General features: G+C 43.3%; 1 protein-coding gene across 3 annotated transcripts in view; it reads left to right on the top strand.

Moving 5' to 3' along the window:
- The first annotated feature begins 10,404 nt into the window (after positions 1–10,404).
- The window catches only part of EZH1 (enhancer of zeste 1 polycomb repressive complex 2 subunit), a 29,603-nt gene continuing 18,804 nt past the window's right edge, over positions 10,405–21,203 (top strand). Inside the window, exons 1-5 of one of the 3 annotated variants that reach the window (XM_057715421.1) lie at positions 10,405–10,467; positions 18,632–18,722; positions 19,321–19,441; positions 19,572–19,673; positions 20,606–20,725. In XM_057715421.1, coding sequence (XP_057571404.1) covers positions 19,325–19,441; positions 19,572–19,673; positions 20,606–20,725 — 339 coding nt within the window. In that variant the 5' untranslated portion in view covers positions 10,405–10,467; positions 18,632–18,722; positions 19,321–19,324. Of the gene's footprint in view, positions 10,468–12,462; positions 12,699–18,631; positions 18,723–19,320; positions 19,442–19,571; positions 19,701–20,605; positions 20,726–21,203 lie in introns of those variants that run through there. The other 2 variants (XM_057715419.1, XM_057715420.1) reach the window with 2 other exon arrangements.

Genomic DNA, 21,203 nt, shown 5'->3' with positions numbered 1-21,203 from the left:
AGCTGAATAGCCTGGAATGACTTCAGTTACCTTCACAAATTCTCAGATTCCTCCCATGTAAAAAAGAGACCTTACCTCTCTCACTAATCTGTAGTGAGAGTGACGCTTGTGAAAGGGCACTGCACTCTCTGAGCAGATGTTAGTTTCCTTTCCTCCTTCTAAGGACTTGCCTAAAGCCACACAGCTGAGAAACAGCAAGACTGAGCCTGGGGCCCAGTGGCCCTGACTTCTGCCACACCACAGCTGTCTCTGTGTCCTGAGCCAGAATTTCATTAGCCTGAAGCAGCCGAGGATCCCAGGAGCTGATTTGGCCATGACGTTCAACTCCAGACACAGCTGTCAGCACCGAACTTTCCTAAATTACTCCCAGACACTGACCCTTGGACTCAGCTGCTGCTGTTGTCCCAGTTTACGGATTCCTGCCCACCACAAATTATTTTTCATGATCACTCGTCAATCTTCATCTCAGGGTCTTAGGCTCTTAAATCAAGGCCACTGATAACCTTTTGTTCCTCCATAGCTAGGAACAAGAGGCTGCTTCATCAAGGCATCCAGAGGGAGAAGAGAATTGGCCCACTTGTCATGAACCCCAAAACCCTCCTGGTGAGGGTCATCTTCTGCAGTGTGCAGAAAAGAGCCAGGCAGGCTTGGAGTCACCTCAGGCCAGGGACAAACTGCATTCCTTCTCTCCCACCTGTGATTGCCCTTTTCAAGAAGGAAACAAGGTCAGGAGGACAATTTCTAGGTGATGAGATGGGAGGAGGAAGCAAGGAGGGGCAGAGAGCAAAATCAGCCATTGCCACTGGCCAGAAGCATCTGAGCCCGCTGTGGGTTAGGAGTGGTGCTGGGAGCAAGATTAAAGTCGACAAAAACAAATGTTGGGTTTTAAGTAAGGCAGTATGGTATAATGGATAAAAACAAACATTGGTTAGGATTGGAAGGCAGGTTTTGCCTCTGTCTTGCTGTGTAACCTTAGGTAAGCCATTTCACATCTTTGGAGCTCAACATTTTCATATACAAAATGACCTTAGTAGCAAAAGGGAAAATCTAAGTGAATTGGTAGAAGGTGGTGTTTTAGCCTAGAGTTGGAGTTAAGCTCCTAGCGTGACGTGGAGACCTCCAAAGAAGAGCTTGTTGTGGTCCTTCCTGAACTTGGGAGTCCAAACCTCCTGTTGGAGAATCTGGAAATTTCCTATCCTCCTGATTTTCCTTTTCTCACCTTTCCTAGCCAGTTGGTTGTTTGACTGTTTTCATTGACCCATGGGAGCATCCTTGTAACTGGGGGTCTGCTATGGGGGTCTTTTGGGACTGAATGGGAACTAGAGACCTCACTTTTTCCAAGTTGTCATAGCAAATAGTCCCATGATCTGCAGCAAGGGACCAGAGAAGGACTTCATTAGGGTCAGAGGCTGGTTCTTTCATGGAAAGTCCTATTTTCCACCCGTGGGGGCCCTTACCTTTCCTTTCTAAGCCCATTTCTGCTTTAAAATATATACTTTTGGGTACTTCCCTGATGGCTCAGTGGTTAAGAAACCACCTGCCAATGCAGGGGACATGAGTTTGATTCCTGGTCTGGGAAGATCCCACATGCTACAGAGCAACCAGGCCTGTATGTCACAACTACTGAGCCCGTGCACCTAGAGCCCATGCTTCTCAACAAAAGAAGCCACCGCAGTGTCCAGCTGGACGTTGACCTGAGATTTCCAGCCTCAACCTATATTGGCTTCTCCTGGGCAAGGATATTACTGCAATGTAGATTTTCCTTCTTATTACAGGCCAAAGGCCATCCTGCCTGGAGCAGGGGGAGAGGTGACTCAATCATAAGAAGGAGTGCCATTTCTAATCCTCAGCCTTCCCCCTACATACACAGACAAATCCAGAACAACATGGGGGAGCCAAAGCACTGGAGGCCTCCTACACAGTGACATAACATGCAGAGCATCCAGGAATTAGCATCTCCACGGTGTAAAGACAATCACACATGTTGGCCTCTTCCCCAGCTGTCTGTAAAATAAAGAGCAGAGCACAGGAGATGATGTGGGGGAGAGTCAGGGTCAGGGAAGCCCAAAATTTTCACTGGGAGGGGCTGATCTTTCCAAGCTGGAGAGAGGAGACAGGCTTCTTCAGAGGGCAGGGAGGCAGCAGGGAGAATCAGAAGAGCTACAGCCAGGGAGCCAGCTGGCTAAGGGAGGGAAGACAAAGGAGTAGGGACATAACTACTCCATCTTCTCCCCAACCTCCTCATCTCCAGGATGATGGCATGAGGAGCATGACCCCACCTCTCAGAGGGAAGAATGGTTGAGAAAACATTGGTTGTCATAATATCTATAAGTTATAAGTAAAAAGCAGGCAAAATGGTCAAGCCATATTCCTCATCAGCTGCTGGGGACTTAATAGTAGCTACATTTATTGAACAATTACTATGTGCTGCAGAGTGTGTTCCCTGACACATATGCTGAGCGATTTGCAAGCATTTCTTTTTTTTTTTTATAGTCCTTGATGGTTTTTTTTAATTAAATTTAATTTACTTATTTAGGCTGCATTGGGTCTTCATCACTGCGCATGGGCTTTCTCTAGTTGTGGCGAGCGGGGGCTACTCTTCATTGCGGTGTGCAAGCTTCTCATTTCGGTGGCTTCTCTTGTTGTGGAGCACAGCTCTAGGCGCATGGGCTTCAGTAGTTGTGGCTTACGGGCTCTGAGCACAAGCTCAGTAGCTGTGGCACATGAGCTTAGTTGCTCCACGGCATGTGGGATTTTCCCAGACCAGGAATCAAACCTGTGTCCCCTGCATTAGCAGGTGGATTCTTAACCACTGTGCCACCAGGGAATTCCCAAGCATTTCTTAAAACTTCACCACCATGACATCAGAATTATCTTGTCCATGGGCAAAATGGGGAAAACAGGAGTGATTTGCCCAAGGTCCCAGAGGAAGTAATTGGCAAAGCCAGGATATGAACCCAGGACTACTTGATACTAAGCTTTATGTCTTAATGATTGGATTTATCACCTCCCTCTCACTCCAAATCAGAATACTGATTCTTTACTGAGTCTTCAGGGGAGGGGAGAAGGATAGAGTTTCTTCCAGGACCAGATGGGCCCCTCCAGAAATAAGAAGATCATGCCTCACCAATGCTGGACACACAACCTCCTCCCCTCCTTCATTCCCTGACCCAGGCTGGACCATGACATCACATGGTGGAGGCTGTTTTTCTGAAAAGAACCCAGGCCAGATTTATAAGAACGACGTTGAGACAACGTGACTGAAGAGGGCCATGGCCAAGACACCATGGCACAAGCCCAGCAGTGCTGAGAACACTGCTGGTCCCTCGGCACCTGGGGCTGACTCATGGTTGCTGTCAGAACCCAATGCCAGATGCCAGGATTGCTTTCACCCTTCTTCCATTCCTTAGGACTGTCCTCCGAAACTATCCCCAGGAACCCTTCTACCCCTTTCCAGCACCCCAGGGGTCTAGGTGTTGTATAACATGGTGATGCCCTAAGGGAGTCAAGCAGTGTGCTCAGCGCTTCGTACAAATTGTTGCACTTAAACTCACAACTCAGGGACTTCCCTGGCGGTCCAGTGTTTGAGGCTCTATACTTCCACTGCAGGGGGCACGGGTTCGATCCTTGATTGGGGAACTAAGATCCCATGTGCCACATGGCGTGGCCAAAAAAAACCCCCAACAAACAAAAAACCAAAACAACTCACAACTCTAGTAAAGTAGTTGCCATAGCAACCCACTTTACAAAGGAGGAAACTGAGGGTAAGAAAAGTTAATCAACACCGGATGGAAGTCAACCTGCTATCCAACCTGCTAGACAGAAGGAAGTAGTAAGGGATGAGGAAGACTGGCCAGAAGAACAACCAGATAGGGCTCCTTGTGGCACAGAGGGCCTTCTCCACTCAGTATAACCCCTGCCCCAACTATGCTTACTTCAGCTACAGACAGTGTCCTTTCACATCCTTTCTCCCAAGACCTTAATGCATTAGATGGATAATGAAAAAATATCCATGACTTTAGGAAATAAATCATTTTGTAGATCATAACAAGGATCCAACGTAAGTTAAGCAAATTTGACAGTACATTTTTTTTTTTTTATATTTATTTTGGCTGCCCCAGGTCTTAGTTGCGGCATGCGGGGTCTTTTAGTTGCAGCATGTGGACTTAGTTGCGACATGTGAACTCATAGCTATGGCATACATTTGTGTTCTAGTTCCCCAACCAGGGATGGAACCCAGGCTCCCTGCATTGGGAGCCTGGAGTTTTACCCACTGCACCACCAGGGAAGTCCCACGCATGTGTGTTTAACACAGGTGGTGTGTGTAATGTGAGCTTAAGTAATACTACAAAAGACAATATTTTCATTATCTTTAAAATGGGGATAATAATAATATCTATGTTATAAGAGTTAAAGGACTTAGAGGAGTACTTGGCCTGTCAACATACACAATTATTATTGTTATTATTTCTATTGCCTAAGTGGTTAAAAGCGTACACTTTGGAGGCAAGCAGACTTGAATTTGCATCCCAGCTTCTTTAGCTATGTGTGACCTGTGCAAGTAACTTAACTCCTTTGAGCTTGCTTGTTTTCTTATCTGCAAAAATGGGGTTACTAGCGTGTATCTCACTGAACAGCAGAGATGATGCATGTTAAACCATTTGGCCCAATGCCTGACACTAGTAAGAGTGTAATAAATGGTGGTTACTATCATGTGTACCACATATAGTTATGAAACTGTATTTCCAAGATATTTTAGGATCTTTCATATTTCATAATTTTGCTTTCTTTCATTACACAACATTCTTTATTGAAAAGAATACAGACTTTGGAGTCAGATAACCCTAGCCTGGGTTTGAATTCCAGCCCTCCTACTTACAAGTCATGTGGCCACAGCCAACGTTGTCAATCTCCATGAGCCTCAATGTTCTTCTCTGTAAAACAGGGATAACATTACCTACCCCCCAGGCATCTCACAAGGATTGTACGAGATGATGTAGGTTCACATCCAGTCCAATAGCTAGTGAATATGTGAATGCTAAAGGAAATTTGTTAAATAAATGTGATTTATTTTTGTTTCTTCCATGGAGCCATGGATAGAATCTGCAGATTATGTATTGTACTTTTCTTTCTCCAAAAGAGTCTCCATAGCCTTGTATCCCATCCTAGCTGCAGTGGGATTCGGAGGGCCATAGAATTAGCAGCATGGGACCCTGCTGATAAGCCAGAGAAGAGAAAAGGGGAAGTCACAGAACCAAGGGGAACTCCCCTTTCCTGTCTGTCTAGGATTTGTTTGTCTTCCACACAGGCTGTGCCCTGCTGATATGAGGATCTGTCCTGTGTCCAGCTTTGATTGGCATCTCCAGCACAGAGGAAGTAAGGCGCCCCTTGTCTATTAGGAACTGTTTTCCTCTGAACTTGCAGAGGAGAGTCCCAAACAATTTCTCTTGCTGGTGCCACTGGTGAGAGGAGAAAACCAGGGAGAGAATCCAGACTCGTGATTCAGAGCTAGAAGACCTCAGAGAAAAGAGGAGGTAGCGTGGAGTGGTTTAGAGCATAGGTTTGGAGTCAGGATGACAAGGCCCAAATCCTGGCCACACCATTTACCAGCTGGCTGACCTTGGGCAAATTCCAGAATCTCTTTAAGCCCTCGTTTCCTCAGTTGTAAAATGAGTATCAGAATACTGCTGACCTCACACAGAACGAGATGACCCATTGTAAAGCACTTAGCACCATGCCAGGCACACACTGAGTGGTCAGTATTTGAAGGCTATCATCATTTTTCTACTTCTGCAGTTTTACAGTTGAGGACCCCGATAGTCAGGAAGGAAGCACAGCTCATTAGCTGTCCACCCAATCAGGGCTACTTCCCAGGCAGCGCTGTGCCAAAGGCGTGTCCCGTGGGATCAAGGCCCTGCATTAACTGTGCCAAGAGAGAGAATGGGCAGCACCACCCTAGCTGTGGGGTTGGAACTTTCAGAGTATGTGCAAAGAAAAGCCTGAATCCCACCCAAATAATCCCCTGAAGTAATTCCCCTTCCTGCTGGAATTATTTATTTTGTAATTAACAAAAGCTAAGGAGGCCCGTTCTAATATTTTGGCTTGGAGGTTCACAATTTAAACTTCTAAGAGCCATGGACAAGGGTTGATTGTGGGCCTGTTCTTGCTTGCTGAATTGAATGCATTATTCTGATCCCTAAGCAACTAGAGGTCAGGAGCTAAGTACCTGAGAAGGAAAGCTGGGTTTTTGAGATCAGAGGACAAAATGTCCGGGAGTAGAGAGGCTTCAAAAATTGAACCATGTTTCCAGGCTCAGTAATGTCCAGACCTCAACTTGCTTTGGAGCTGCCTTTGCTTCTAAGTGTTCAGGGAGGGGTCTGGCACTTCAGCTGGCCCCACCAAGGCCTGGGCAGCAGCCCCAGTTTCTGGTGACCTTCATGCAGGCTTTTAGGTTGTGCTTTGCTTTGTTTGCTTGTTTGTTTCTCCACAGCAGGGTGGCCTTTCCCTGCTTCTGGGTGGGAAATGGGGGAGGAGGGAGGATGGGTTGCTCCCATCTCTGCAGCTGTGTTTACACTTCCCTGTCAGGGACTGTCTGGGGCCCAACCTTTCCTCAGTCCTCTGTGTCCCCTCGGAGAAATGCTGTTTGATATCCCTGTGGGCTTTACAAGGGAGGGGCAGAATGAGTAGAGGGGTGACTGTCCAAAGGGGGCTGGAAAGAGGACGGGAGGAAAGTTGGAAGGGAGGAAGGAATAGTGCAGAAAGCCCTGTTTGAACTCTGGGAAGCATCAGCTCCCTCCCTTTCTACTAGCGGCCTGAAGACCAGCAGGGGACAAAAGTGCACTTAGAACTTGCCTGCCCCAGAAGGAACAGAACACGTGACATGTCATTTCTAATCACTGGGTGGAACAAAATCTTGCCTGTGATGGGGATGTGAGTGCATAGAGCAGAACAGTCTTCCCTGAGGCTGCTTTGGGGCCAGTGGTCAGAGATGCAGCATGTTGAAGCCAATAAAATCACGATAAAATACATGCAAATTAAAAAGGATTAAAGAAAACCGGTCAAGTAAATAATGCTCTTCTTCTCCAGGGAGCAAGTTGAGCTGGTATTAATCAGTATACTAGTGTTATTGGACTCGTGGCCAAGCCCAGGAGAATGGCTGCCAAGGCAAATCAGGCATCAGGTTTCAGAAATTAAACACATAATTTTATTTTTCCGCAATAGGGAACTTTCAGAAAAGAACCAGCCCTATTCGGCTACTCGGCACACTTTGTCCAGTTTCTTTCAGCCTCAGAGGCCTCCAATTTAAGAGCAAGATGAGCGACTGGAAGCCAGGAGTGACACAGTTATTCCTTTCTCCTATTAACTGCCTGGGGGTGGGGCTGGGAGGAGTGGGGCAGGGGTGATGGTACTGTTTTTCAAAGGTCCAGTAGCTGACCCCTTGCCAACAGTTTTTCCACGAATTTATAGGACAAAGACCTAAAGGGTTGGAAAAGAAAAATTAAGAGGAAGAGCTGGCCAAACAAAGACTGGCTGATAGCGTCTCAAGGACCATGGTTGGCTAAGAAAGAGCCTGGTCTCAGGAAAAACTCTCCCATCAGAGAGGGAGAGAGGAACCAATTGGCAGACAAATGTTCCCCAAGAACCCCACTTATTGGTGATGAGGAAAGTTGTTTTTATAATCCTCTAGTGAACAAGGATTACTAAACCTTAGGTTTAGCCCTGTGCCAGATGTTGTGAAGCATATGAAAGAGGTAGACAGCTTGGTAGCGAGTGTAAAGTGGTAATGCAGTTGAAGCTGGGGGAGATCCAGGGGGGCTGGCAGGCTTAATGAGAAGGTGGAACTTGAGCTGGGCTGAACACTCTGATCTACAGCTTTTTTTTTTTTAAGATTTATTTATTTATTTATTTATTTGGTTGCACCAGGTCTTAGTCACGGAAGGCAGGTTCCTTAGTTGCAGCTCCAGGGCTCCTTAGTTGTGGTTCACCAGATCCTTAGTTGTGGCAGGTGAACTCTTAGTTGCGGCATGCATGTGTGATCTAGTTCCCTGGGATTGAACCTGGGTCCCCTACATTGGGAGCATGGAGTCTTAATCACTGAGCCACCAGGGAAGTCCCTCTGATCTACAACTTTGACATAAATCCCCTCACCTTCCTTCTTTCCCACCTCAAAATATTTTTGTAACCATATTTTGTTTGTTATCACAAAATGTCTTTGTATCTCTCCTATTGTCACTTGACATACTTCCCTAAAACAATGTGGTCCACTCCCATGGTGTTAGTTACCAACAATAAGCTGATGGTTCCCAAAATGCTCTCCAGTCTCAGTCCTGACATTCAGATCTTCTGAACATCTCTCCTTAGATAACCCACATTCTTTTTTTTTAATTTTCTGCCTGCCCCTCCCCCCCTTTTAAACCCATATTCTTTATTTCAACAATTATTTATGTATGTAATGGTTCTTAAACTTGGTTACATGGTGGATTCACCTCGGATGCTCTTAGAATTCTTGAAGCCCAAGCCAAACCCCAAACCAATGTATCAGACTCTCTGAAGGTGGGAGGAAGAAATCAGTAGTTATTAAAGCTTTGCAGGTGATTTCGATGTAAACCAAATTTGAGAACCATGGATCTAGAAGGCATTTGGAATGGAAAGGAACATCACTGCAAATTGCCAAGAATTAAGGAATATTTGCCTTGATTTGCTTTTGAATTGGATATAGGCAAGAGGAAAACAGCAAAGTTGACATTTCTTATATAAGGAAAAGAACGCTGAATCTGCAATCCAGAGACCTGAGTTTAAGACCTGACAGAACAACTTTTCATCTGTGTGAGACAAGTCTTTTAACTCCTTTACACCAGAATAGGCTTGTGTGTAAAACTGAAATCCTCCTTACCTACTTCAGAGAGTTATGAAGATTATCTGAAAAAAAGATCATAGGCTTTTAAATTCTGTATGTGGAGATAAATTTAAGGTAATGTTATTTTGTATGTATTTTAAGTTTTAATTTTTAACTTTATATTTTGAGACTTTCAGATTTACAGAAGAGTTTCAAGTGGTAGAGAGTTCCTATATACCCTTAAGTCAACTTCCTCAAATGTTGAATACGTGCGATTGCTCAAACCAGGAATTAAGACTGACAAAATACTATTAGCTAATCTATAGACCTTATTCTAATTTCATCAATAATCCCATTGGTGTGCTTTTTCTGTACCAGGATCCAATCCCAGATCACAGGTTAGGTTTAGTTGTTGTGTCTCCTCAGTCTCCTCCAATCTGGAGGGTTCCTCACCTTTTCTTTTTAAAAAAAAAAAGTGTTTTTTTTTAGTATTTATTTATTTTTGGCTGCGTTGGGTCTTTGTTGCCGCCTGAGGGCTTTCTCTAGCTGCCAAGGTGCGGTGCGGGAGGGGACTAACCTTTTGTTGTGGTGCACAGGCTTCTCATTTCAGTGGCTTCTCTTTTTATGGAGCACAGACTTCAGCAGCGGTGGCACGTGGGCTCAGTAGTAGTGACGCAGGAGCTTAGCTGCTCTATGGTATGTGGAATCTTTCCGGACCAGGAATCGAACCCGTGTCCCCTCCACTGGCAGCCAGATTCTTACCCACTGCACCACCAAGGACGTCCCTCACCCTTTGTCTTTTATAATCTTGAGATTTTGAAAGATACTGGCCAGTTATTGTGTAAATTGTCCCTTATTTTGGATTTGTCTGATGCTTCCTCATGATTAATTCAGCTTATGCATTTTTTTCAAGACTACCATGGAAGTGATTTTTGTGCCTTTCTCATTGCATCATATTGAGAGGTACGTAGTAAGAATCTCTCTCAGCACTAGCAATGTTAACTTCGATCCCTTGTTTAAGGCGATGCCTGCCAGATTTCTCTCCTGTAAAGTTACTCTTTTTCTTTTTGTAACTTATAGGTATCTTGTGAGAAGATACTTTGACTCGCGGCTGCTGATTTGAATCTAAGTGACTGGGAAAACTTTTGACAGAAGTAGGTAAGTCCGGTGTAAACAAAGCAAGAATGATAACTTAGAGCCCACAGACGGGTGTTTGGGGGTATTTGTAGATGGGAAGGATCCGTATGAAGGGGTTCTAGGTTGGTTTCAAATGTTTAAGTGAGAAGTGGTTTGTCACCCTCGTGTGGGCATGACGCAACCGCTGGATAAGGTCTTCAAGAAGATATTAATGGCTCTGGGAGGTTTCCCAAGAGCCCTTCCTGTCCCCTGACAGCGCCGCCTTGGAAACCGTCGGTCTCGGATTGCACCACCTCGGGCTCCCGAATTTGGGGTATTTATTGGCGCCAAACCGCAGAAGTGCGAAGAAGGAAGCCCAGGCGGCCTGACCAGACGGGCGCAGAAGGCGCAGTACGCACGCGCCGGGAGGAGGCGCGGGGCGGGGCCGCGGCGCGGGGGCGGGGCCGCGGCGCGCAGGCGTCCTAGCGGCGGGTCCCTGCGGCTCGGGATGGAGGGTGAGTGAGTAAACAAGCCCGGGCCCGGCGGTGGGGCCCGGCCTCCGCAGCTCGCCACCCGGGGCCTGAGGGAGGGAGAGTCGAAGGGGTCAGAGAACTGGGAGGGAGCGGAGGGGCACACTGTCTTCCTGGCCGGGGGTAGCGGAGCGCCCACTCCCCGTTCCGAGGGCTGGGGGAAAGGGGGCAGCGGGGCGAGAGAGCCCCCGGCGAGGACCGCGTCTGCGGCGGGGAGGGCGGCGTGTCCGGGAGGAGGAGCGGTGGGGGCGGGCCCGGGGACGGGGAATCCCGTTGGAGGGCGGGGTGGGCCGGGTGGGCGGGAGCCCCAGAGCCGGGAGGGCGCGGGTGGGCGGTGGCACCCGCGGGGGCCCTTAGCGAGGGGGACTCCCGGGGACCTGAGGCAGTGCACCGGGAGGACCAGACACGGGGGCTCAGCTTGCGATGACTTTGGGGGGTGTTGAGGAAGCGCCGGCAATAAAAACAGGGTGAGGCGAGTGAGGCTCATAAGGAGCAAAACGGGAAGGGGCGCTCACTCCTGGGGGCAAGCCGGTGCCGCGTGCCTCCTTCGGGTTTGCGCCCTAGGCGCCTTGCTAGCCTTACCCCAGTCCAAGCCCTGAGTAAGAGGCTTCTTTCCAAATTTGGTCTCGCGCCCATCCCTACCCACCCCAGAATTCTCTTGGGGATCAGATAATATAAGGGAAAGAGCCTTGAAGCAGAGGCAAGGTGGTGTATTGGGGACATGCCTGGAAATGTGGGACAAACTTATCTGGGTAAAAAGTGACTACTTGAGAAATTGTTTCGGGGGCGGGGAGAGGAAGGGATGTGGAAGGATGTTCGTGCCGCCAATGGAAATATTACGAGTGGGCTTTTCATAAGTGAAATATGGGATTGTAAACACAGTCGCCTGGGTATCGAGTCTAGGGCTAGAGGGGTGGGGATGGGGGCTAAGAGGCGAGATAGACGGACCATTGGGTGCGTGCGAAGATGGCCTTGAATGTGTTGGTCTCTTCTTCCGCGTTTGCTGCCATGACGCCTTTGCTACCATGACGCCTTTGAAGACAGAAATCCCCCACCCGGTGCTTTTAAGTTTAGGAAACTTGAAGGAAGTTTCCAGCCTGAGAACGTGCTAACTCCATCACAGGTTTCTGTGAGGGCTTGTCTATTTTAAGCCTTGGAATCCCCAGGACTGGGATGTGTGACATTGATGAAAGAGATTACTTAATTGCGTAGAAGAAAGTGTTAGAAGATAAAATACTTAAAAAAATTTATAATAAAGGGTCATCTATAAAGATGTAGTGATACTACTATTGTCAAGGTGTATGCTGAGTGTGTGTGTTACAGACAGCATGAATTAATTCTTTCAGGGCAGAGATGTTGGTTTGTTTTATTAACTGATGCACTTTAAGCACTAAAACAGTGCCAGGCATCCAGTAGGTGCTCAATACATGTTTGTTAGATAAATAAATATTGGGAAGATCTCTGGGACTGGGAGTTGGGAGATCTGGATCCTAGTTCCTCCACTAACTGGGAGAGTACTTATAGGTCAGTTATGGAACTTGATGCCAAGCCACAGCTTTAAAACTTACTGAGGTGGAAATGACTTTTTCATTATGGTGTTACTTTAATTCCCTTTGAAACAGCACTAGAATAATAAAGAGCCTGGGATTAAAAGTGAAATTTTATCCCCAAGAAGACTTTTGTGAGAAGGGAAAAGGGGAGAAAATGCAGCTGGACTTGTTTCTCTTATACTTGCCTTTGAGTTAAGCATGCCTTTTGAAAATTATTTAAAATATCATTTATGTCTCTTTAATTATTGAGATGTGAAATCTGGCTCCCTTAGTTCTCCAGGTAACTATTCCTGCCCGGTTGATTTGTGCCTTATGTGAAACATGTAACAAGTTATTTCACCAACTCTATCTTTTTCCTGTCTTGTGCTAAGTTTTAAAAGTTTCTGCTTTGTTGACAAGCTGCTTCCCAAGAAAGATTTGAGGCAGCAATACTAAAAACACATTACATTTCTACATAGAGTAGTTTAACTGCAGAAAAAAAAGAGAAAAAACAAGACAGAGGACCTGAATAGGCATTTTTCCAATGAAGACACACTGATGGCCAGCAGGCACGTGAAAAGATGCTCATCATCCCTAATCATCAGGGAACTGCAAAGCAGAACCGCCATGAGATACCACCTTACAACTGTTAGAATGACTGTTATCAAAAAGAGATAACAAATGCTGGTGAGGATGTGGAGGAAAGGGAACCTTGGTGCACTGTTGGTGGGACTGTAAATTGGTACAGTCACTATGGAAAACAGTATGGAATTTCCTCAAAAAATTAAAAATAAAACTGCCATACAATCCATCAATTCCACTCCTGGGTATTTATCTGAAGAAAATGAAAACACTGATTGAAAAAGATATTTGCCCCAGTGTTCAAAGCAGCATTATTTACAATAGCCAAGATATAGAAACACACACACACACACACAGAGGAATATTACTCAGCCATAAAAGTTTTGCCATTGCAACAACTTGGGTGGACCTGGAGGATATTATGCTTCTTGAAGTAAATCAGACAGAAAAAGACAAGTACTGTTTGTTTTCTTTTGTATGTGGAATCTAGAAGATAAAAGGACAAAAATTTTAAAAATGAAGATATGTAGAGAAAGGTGAAGAGAATTATATCAGATTAGGATCAAGGTAGAGGGTTTTAAAAGGAAAAACTGCTTTTAGAGAATACCTCCATCCCAGAAAGTGCCTAGTTTTGTTTGTTTTTAATTTGTCCACACTGTATTGGGCTCTTTCCTGACCTCTTTAGTCCAAGCCTATCAGTTGGGACTTCAGCACTCCAAGCCTTAAAGTCAAGAGTTCCTTAATGGGTAGTTAGAGTTTAGTGCCTTTGATGTGTTGTGTTCTCTGACACACACTTGCCCTAATATTTTGATTCAAAATGGAATAACTAAAAAGTCTTGTTTTATTGAATGATCATGAACAGTCAATAAATACATGTATATTTTTTTGGCCAAGCCTCGTGACTTATGGGATTTTAGTTCCCCCACCAGGGATCGAACCCAGGCCCTCCGCAGTGAGTGTGGAGTCCTAACCACTGGACTGCCAGAGAATTCCCAGCAGTCAATAAATATTAAGCTTTGTGATAGTAATGCAGAACCAGCCAAGGTAGGACTCTAGCCTGTTAGGAAATTCCCTTAACTCTTCTGAATCAGTGACGTACATCCTAAGAGCCAGCATTTTCCTTTGGGTCTCATAAAAACTAATCCTGCTTTGATTTTTATCACCATTGTCTTGAGTGCATATGACCTCATTCTCTTAATAAAGCAACACTAGAAAATATTAGTGCTGTAATTTTATTTTAAATAAGAATTCAGGGTCACAACTTCTTGTTAGGAAGGTTCTTTCTATATGTTTAGTGCCCAGAAGTTCGGTAAGTTATTTGTTTGTTTATAAATTTATTTATTTATTTTATTGGTTGTGTTGGGTCTTCGTTGCTGCATACGGGCATTTCTCTAGTTGTGGGCCAGCTGGGGCTACTCCTCATTGTGGTGCACAGGCTCCTCATTGTAGTGGCTTCTCTTGTTGTGGAGCACGGGCTCCAGGTGTGTGGGCTTCAGTAGTTGTGGCACGTGGGGTCAATAATTGTGGCTTACGGGCTCTAGAGCGCAGGCTCAATAGTTGTGGCACATGGGCTTAGTTGCTCTGCAGAATGTGGTATCTTCCTGGGTCAGGGCTCGAACCCGTGTCCCCTGCATTGGCAGGTGGATTCTTAACCACTGCACCACCTAGGAAGTCCCTCAGTGAGTTTTCATAAACTGCATAGTCATGTAACCATCACCACAACCAAGGTATAGAACATTTTCATCATCTCACAAATCTCCTTTATGCTTCTTTCTATTTAATCCCTTTCTAGAATCACTCTAGTAGAATGTCATATAAGTGGAATCATGAAGTATGAAGTTTTTTTGTGTCTGAATTCTTTTGCTTAGCATAATGCTTTTGCAGTATGTTGTGCATATATAGGAACTCTTTTTTCCTTTTTATTGCTGAGTAGTAGTCCATTGTATGTATACACTGCACTTTGTATATATTCACCAATCTATAGATATTTGTGTTGTTTGTACTTTTTGGCTATTATGAACAAAGACGCTCTGAACATTTGTGTACAGGTCTTTATGAGGGCATATATTTTCATTTCTCTTGGATAAATAATTAGAAATTTAAAAAAAAAAAAAAGAAAGAAAAAAAAAGAAATTGTACGCCAGGTTGTGTGGTAAGTATATATTTAACTTTATTTAAAAAAACAACAACAACTGGCAAACTGTTTTCCAAAGTGGCTATATGGGGGAATTCCCCGGACAGCCAAGTCCAGTGGTTAAGACTGCACTTTCATTGCCGAGAATGCAGGTTCGATCCCTGGTCAGGGAACTAAGATGCCACAAGCCTTTAGGTACAGCCAAAATAAAAATATAAATAAAGTAAAAAAAAAAAAAATGCCGCAAAGTGGCTGTACCGTTTTGCATTCCCGCCGGCAGCGAGGATTCCAGTTGCTTCACATCCTCACCAGCACTTGGTATTATAAATCTTTGTAATATTAGCCATTCTCGTGTTGTATAATAGTTATGTCATTGTGGTTTTAATTTGCATTTCCCTAATGACTTAATGATGTTGAGCACCTTTTTGTGTGCTTATTTGCCATTCCTATATATATATATATATATATATATATATATATATATTTCTTTTTAAGCATAGATTAAAAAAATTATTTTATTAATTTATTTATTGGCTGTGTTAGGTCTTCATTGCTGCGCTTGGGCTTTCTCTAGTTGCCGCGCGCAGGGGCTACTTTTCATTGCGATCTACGGGTTTCTCATTGTGGTGGCTTCTCTGGTTACAGAGTATGAAGTCCAGGCACTTGGGCTTCAATAGTTGTGGCTCGAGGGCTCTAAAGCACAGGCTGAGTAGTTGTGGCACTTGGGCTTAGTTACTCGGAGGCATGTGGGATCTTCCCAGACCAGGGATTGAACCCGTGTCCTCTGCACTGGCAGGCGGATTCTTAACCATTGTGCTACCAGGGAAGTCCTCTATGTCTTTTTTGGTGAAGTATGTGTTCAAATGTTTTGCTCACTTTTTATTGGGCTCTTTATCTTATTATTGAGTTGTAGGAGTTATGTATCTAAGGGCTTATTTTTAAACTTCTTGACCATAATAGCATATGTTTTGGAGTTTATTCTTAATGTGTAGGTGAATGTAATAAAAAGCACTTAGCTTAGTACTTAACAGAACTATAGTGTTTTGCATATGTAAGTAACTGAAGAATGAATCTAGTAAAACAAAGTATTTTTTGTGTGCCACTCCCTTTGCCTAAGATAAATGAACCCATTTCTCCAGATTTGTTCTAGTGAATGCTGAGTTTTTTGTTTGCTTTTTATTTATTTATTTTTTAATCTTTGAAGGGATAATTGTTGTTAGCGTCCAGATGCTATGAGAACTCATCTTATGGCTGCATTTCAGGTGCTTATTTTTTTTTTTCAGGTGCTTATTTTAATCATACCTGTCTGTTCTAAACAGTATGTTTCATTTTCCACATACACTTTGTGGGGCCTGGCCAGCTGCCAAATAAACTTTTAGAGACACGGAAAACCTATTAAAAAGCCAAGCAAAATAAATATTGGCTCATGGTCACATGAGATTCAAATATCACTTTAATTGTAAAAGGAGGAAGCATGGCTTATTATACATTATGATTGGTTAAAACTCAATGGCATTTTCGTGTATATGTGTGTACTGCTCTGGCCAAATAAAGCACTTGAGTAAAATTAGAAATAGCGCCATTAATTATTAGACTATTGTGGTGTTCTTACTGTCATCTCTTTTGACAGACTGTAGGATATAACATTTCAGCTGTAACTCCTTTTTTTAATAAAAATATTGATGTTTTTCTGTGGCGGTCTCCTCTAAGAAATCCACACACATGCGCACACCCCCCGCCCCGTGCCCCCCAGCAGCTGTGGATTCTTTTCTTTTCCATTACTTGGTCTCCAATTTTACTGTCTTTTTTTTTCTTTTTCTTTTTCTTTTTTCCTTTTCCTTTTCCTTTGGCTGTGCCACATGGCTTGCAGGTTCTTAGTTCCCCGACCAGGGATTGAACCCTGGGCCATTGGCAGTGAAAGTGCAGAGTCCTAACCACTGACTGCCAAGGAATTCCTGGTCTCCCGTTTTAAATGGATGGAGAAACCTGCCTTAAGCTTACTGTTTCAAAAAGAGAAATGAGTGGGAGCCTGGGCTTAATCCCTGGTCAGGGAACTAGATCCCACATGCTGCAACTAAAGAGGCTGAATGCTGCAACTAAGACCCAGTGCAGCTAAATAAATAAATAAATAAGTAAGTAAGTAAATAAAAAGGGAAATGAGTTCCAAAAGGAATGGGAGAGGGATTGCAATTCAAAACCAATTTTTGAGGTCATTTAGGTCTTGAAAAGGGTAAGCTAATGTTTCTTAGGGAGACAGTTTTGTCCTAGATTTGAACCATTTTTCAGATTTTTATTAAGCCTGTTCAGGGCAGAAGTTATATGAGTAACTCCTTAATATTACGTGTGAGCAGGGTGTATGTTCTTAAATAGTTTTTTCATTCTTAAAAAGAGTCCCTCTTTTGGCCCTCATTCTGTAGAGGAATGAGGAGTACTTAAAAGATGTAGGAAGAAGAGAGATGCTGTAATTTATAGGAAAGAAATTCAGCTCTGCTTAATTTTTTTGGTTTGTTTTTGACATACAATAATTAATTTTTTTTTTGGTAACCCAGCACCTTAGCATCTTAGCTTCTGGGATTAAAATTCTTAAATTATGGTATTTTGTTTCATTCTTTTCCCCCAGAGAGATAATATTTAACTCACAGAGGATTCCATTTTTAAGAGCTTGAATCACTTGATTGCATTAACAGTAAACACAGTGAGTCTGTCTGCTTCTTTGCTGTTCTGTCCTTCCTTTATTTATTGTCTAAGTAACATAGCATTACGCCGATCTGTTTGCTTCTTCTAATGAAACATTCAGATATAGTCCTCTTAAAGTCCAGTAGCATGAGATATTATAATCATGATCAGATCATAGCGTATGTGACAGTACGTTAAATTTTGCTGTTTTCTTGTCTATGCTGTCATTTCTTATGGGTGAAAACAGGCAATGTAAAGATCTATGGGGGACCGCCTAGGTGGTGCAGTGGTTGAGAATCTGCCTGCCATTGCAGGGGACACGGGTTCGAGCCCTGCTCTGGGAAGATTCCACATGCCACGGAGTAACTAAGTCTGTGTGCCACAACTATTGAGCCTGTGTTCTAGAGCCCGTGAGCCACAACCATTGAGCCCATGTGCCGCAACTTACTGAAGCCCACGTGCCTAGAGCCCGTGCTCTGCAACAAGAGAAGCCACTACAGTGAGGAGCCCGCGCACCACAATGAAGAGTAGCCCCCGCTCTCAGTAACTAGAGAAAGCCCATGTGCAGCATCGAAGACCCAACGCAGCCAATAAATTAAATAAAATAAATAAATAAATAAATAAATAAAAGACCTATGAGGGACTTCCGTGACAGTCTAGTGGTTAAGACTCTGCGCTTCCATTGCAAGGGATGCAGGTTGGATCACTGGTCAGGGAAGTAAGATCCCACCTGGCACGGTCAAAAAAATAAATAAAATGCTTCTAAACTTTAGTTTCTGTTTCAAATTTTGGCTCTGTAATGTTTTTAGAAATTTAGAATGTTAGGTGAAATGAATAGAATTAGTTCTCCAGGAAACCTAAGTAGTTGGTATAGAATAAAAACATAACCTTGTAGATTTTATTGAATTTTTACATGTACTTAATATTTGTTCTTTCTCTGAAATATTAATTGATGGGCCTGCTGGCTGAGCCTAGCAGTTGGTGCGGAAAAGCACATTTGGTAATTGTAAGAATATATTTGTGTGTGTGACTGGAAGAATAGAATTTAATAAAATAAAGCACTCTTCTCAAATGGCATCACATATTATCAGGCCCTGACTTACATTGCAGATAGAGTGGTAGCAGAGAACTCAAAGTCTTCATAGTTCTTGGGGAGCATCCTCATGAGAGAATCAGGGTCTAAATATGCTCCACTGACTTGAAACACTTTCTCTTCTCTTTTGGAAAGCTGAACATTTGTTTGGCCTTTGTGTCTTGCCATTCCTCTGAAGAACAGAAGACACCTGTACAACTGTACCCTTTGCCTTGCATTCTTTGAGGTAGGTAGAGTGTGGTACAATAAGTCCTTCTTTAAAATTGTGAACCTTAATTCAAACAGCCCCCCCCCCCCCAGAAAAAAAAAGTGATTTGCAGTGTTGTTTATTTCCATGTGTGTTGCTGGTGATTTGGAGATAAGATTATGCTGCTGTCATATCCAACCTTTATTTCTAGGCATGTGGTAGATTTAGGCAGTTTGGCGGGTATAGTTTTATCGTGCAGGAGGATCTTTCCATGAAGCTTTTTGATATTAACTTGGTTCTTGCTAAACATTTCTCTTAACCAAGTCAAATTTCCCAGTAATCCAGGTTCTTAAATACCTGTGAAAAAACTTCTTGAAAGCTAAATTAAAAACAAGGTACCGCAGGAGGACAGAGGCTAAGCTCTTGGGTAATCAGACCAGGAATTGCTGATTTGAAATCTTTTCTTAATTGGAACTTTCTGTTGAACTCATAGATTTGGGTTCTTTAAGCTTATGTTTTTACAAATAAATGTAATGGGAATGAAAGTGTAACTGCCCATGTTCATTTGAATGTGAGAAATGCTTCATTTCTAGGCAGTTAAATGCTGTTTGTCATCTCAGCCTCTCTTTGATTACAGCAAAATGGATATACCAAATCCTCCAACTTCCAAATGTATCACTTACTGGAAGAGAAAAGTTAAATCTGAATACATGCGACTTCGGCAACTTAAACGGCTTCAGGCGAATATGGGTGCAAAGGTAAAAATACTTCCCAAGTGAAAGGTTATGTATTTTAACATATTGATCCAATATGGAGGGGTTGGATTTTTTTTTTCTTCTTCTAACTCTTCTCTTGAAATCCTAATAATTTTTTCCTTGGCTCTGCTAGGCTCTGTATGTAGCAAATTTTGCAAAAGTTCAAGAAAAAACCCAGATCCTCAATGAAGAATGGAAGAAGCTTCGAGTCCAACCTGTTCAGTTGATGAAGCCTGTGAGTGGGCATCCTTTTCTCAAAAAGGTACTTCAGTGTCTAAGCTCAGCCTTCCTCTCTTCTTTGGACTTAAGGGTTTCTTCTTGTGTTTGTGATATGAGAAAATAAGGATAATGGCTACAGCTACTATAGTCATCTTTGAATAACTGGGATGGTAGATCTGTAACTTAAAGAGAAACCTTTTTGCTTGTTGTTCTCAGTTAATGAGTATAATCATGAGTTTTTTGTAGAAAAATAAGACATTTACCATCTTATTTCCTGGGCCCTGTATACAAGCTTCAAAGCAACCTTTTTTGTGCCTTGTTTGGCACCTCAACTACTTTGAAATTGGAAAAGGAAATGCCATGGACAATGGATGGGAGTATATTGATCAAAGGGACATCCCTTTTTGTAAACTAAAAAATCATTCTAGTTTCTCATAGAGATAATATGTTTAAAATATAAAAAGCAGATAGTTTATTGAGAGCAATTTTCTTTCCCAAAGCAGAATGTGACTGTAATCTCTATACCGCTTTGCTGCCCCCATACCGTCCCCATGAGCTATGCAGCTAAGTTGATGTCCACTGTCTTAAAGCTTAGGTCTTCAGGAAAACTTCCTTGTCTTCCTCCTCATCTCCTGGGACTCTCAGAGGCCGTTTGCTTTTGGGTACAGCCCAAGGAGACCAACAGTTTTAGATTGCGATAAACATCAGTTGAGTGTGGGAGGCACTGTGCTAGACTCTGTAGAGGATGCAAAGGTGAATGAGAGACGGTCCCTGCTTCCCAGAGGTTTACAGTTGAGTGGTTGCTTTTAGGAGCTGATTGTTACAAAACCCTCAGCTGATGAATTTGTAAGAATTGGAAGGCTACTGGGATCATTTTGGAAGGAAACTCCAATTTCTCTTGGGCTGTGTGTTTGCCTTTCCCTCTCCATGTTATTGCTTATATTTCAGTGTACCATAGAGAGCATTTTCCCGGGATTTGCAAGCCAGCATATGTTAATGAGATCTCTAAACACGGTTGCATTGGTTCCCATCATGTATTCCTGGTCCCCTCTCCAGCAGAACTTTATGGTATGTATTGAAAGCACCATGGTGATTGTTTAAACAGAATGTTTTTTTTATGTTGATAAACTGGCACTCCTCTCAGGGTAAAGATTGTCAGAATATATTTAACAAAGCATGGACATGCAGGATAGAACGTTTTTGTAATTTATTAACTCTGAAAAACACATATTGCAAGCTGTTCTAACTTGTTTGATTTTGTGCTCTCTGAAGTGTACTTCAGAATTGATGCTGTTTCTTTTTTGAATGAAAGAGACTGGGCAAGAGTCCAATTTTCCTTTATTACCTTGGCTCAATTTTATAACATTATGTGCAGTTAAATGCAGTCTAAATCAGACACTTCAGCATAAAGCAGGTTGACAACTCCCTGCTGATGGAACAATCCTCTCTTAATCCCCTAAAGGCAAGATGGTATGAAAGCAACTGAGATAACAGAGGTGCTCATGGATCTCCAGTCCTTTCATCTGGGTCTTTATGCTGACTCCTA

The sequence above is a fragment of the Hippopotamus amphibius genome, chromosome 17 (genome assembly GCF_030028045.1).
Source record: "Hippopotamus amphibius kiboko isolate mHipAmp2 chromosome 17, mHipAmp2.hap2, whole genome shotgun sequence".
In the NCBI taxonomy this organism is placed as follows: Eukaryota; Metazoa; Chordata; class Mammalia; order Artiodactyla; family Hippopotamidae; genus Hippopotamus; species Hippopotamus amphibius.
This window is presented reverse-complemented; position numbering and strand designations above follow the sequence as displayed.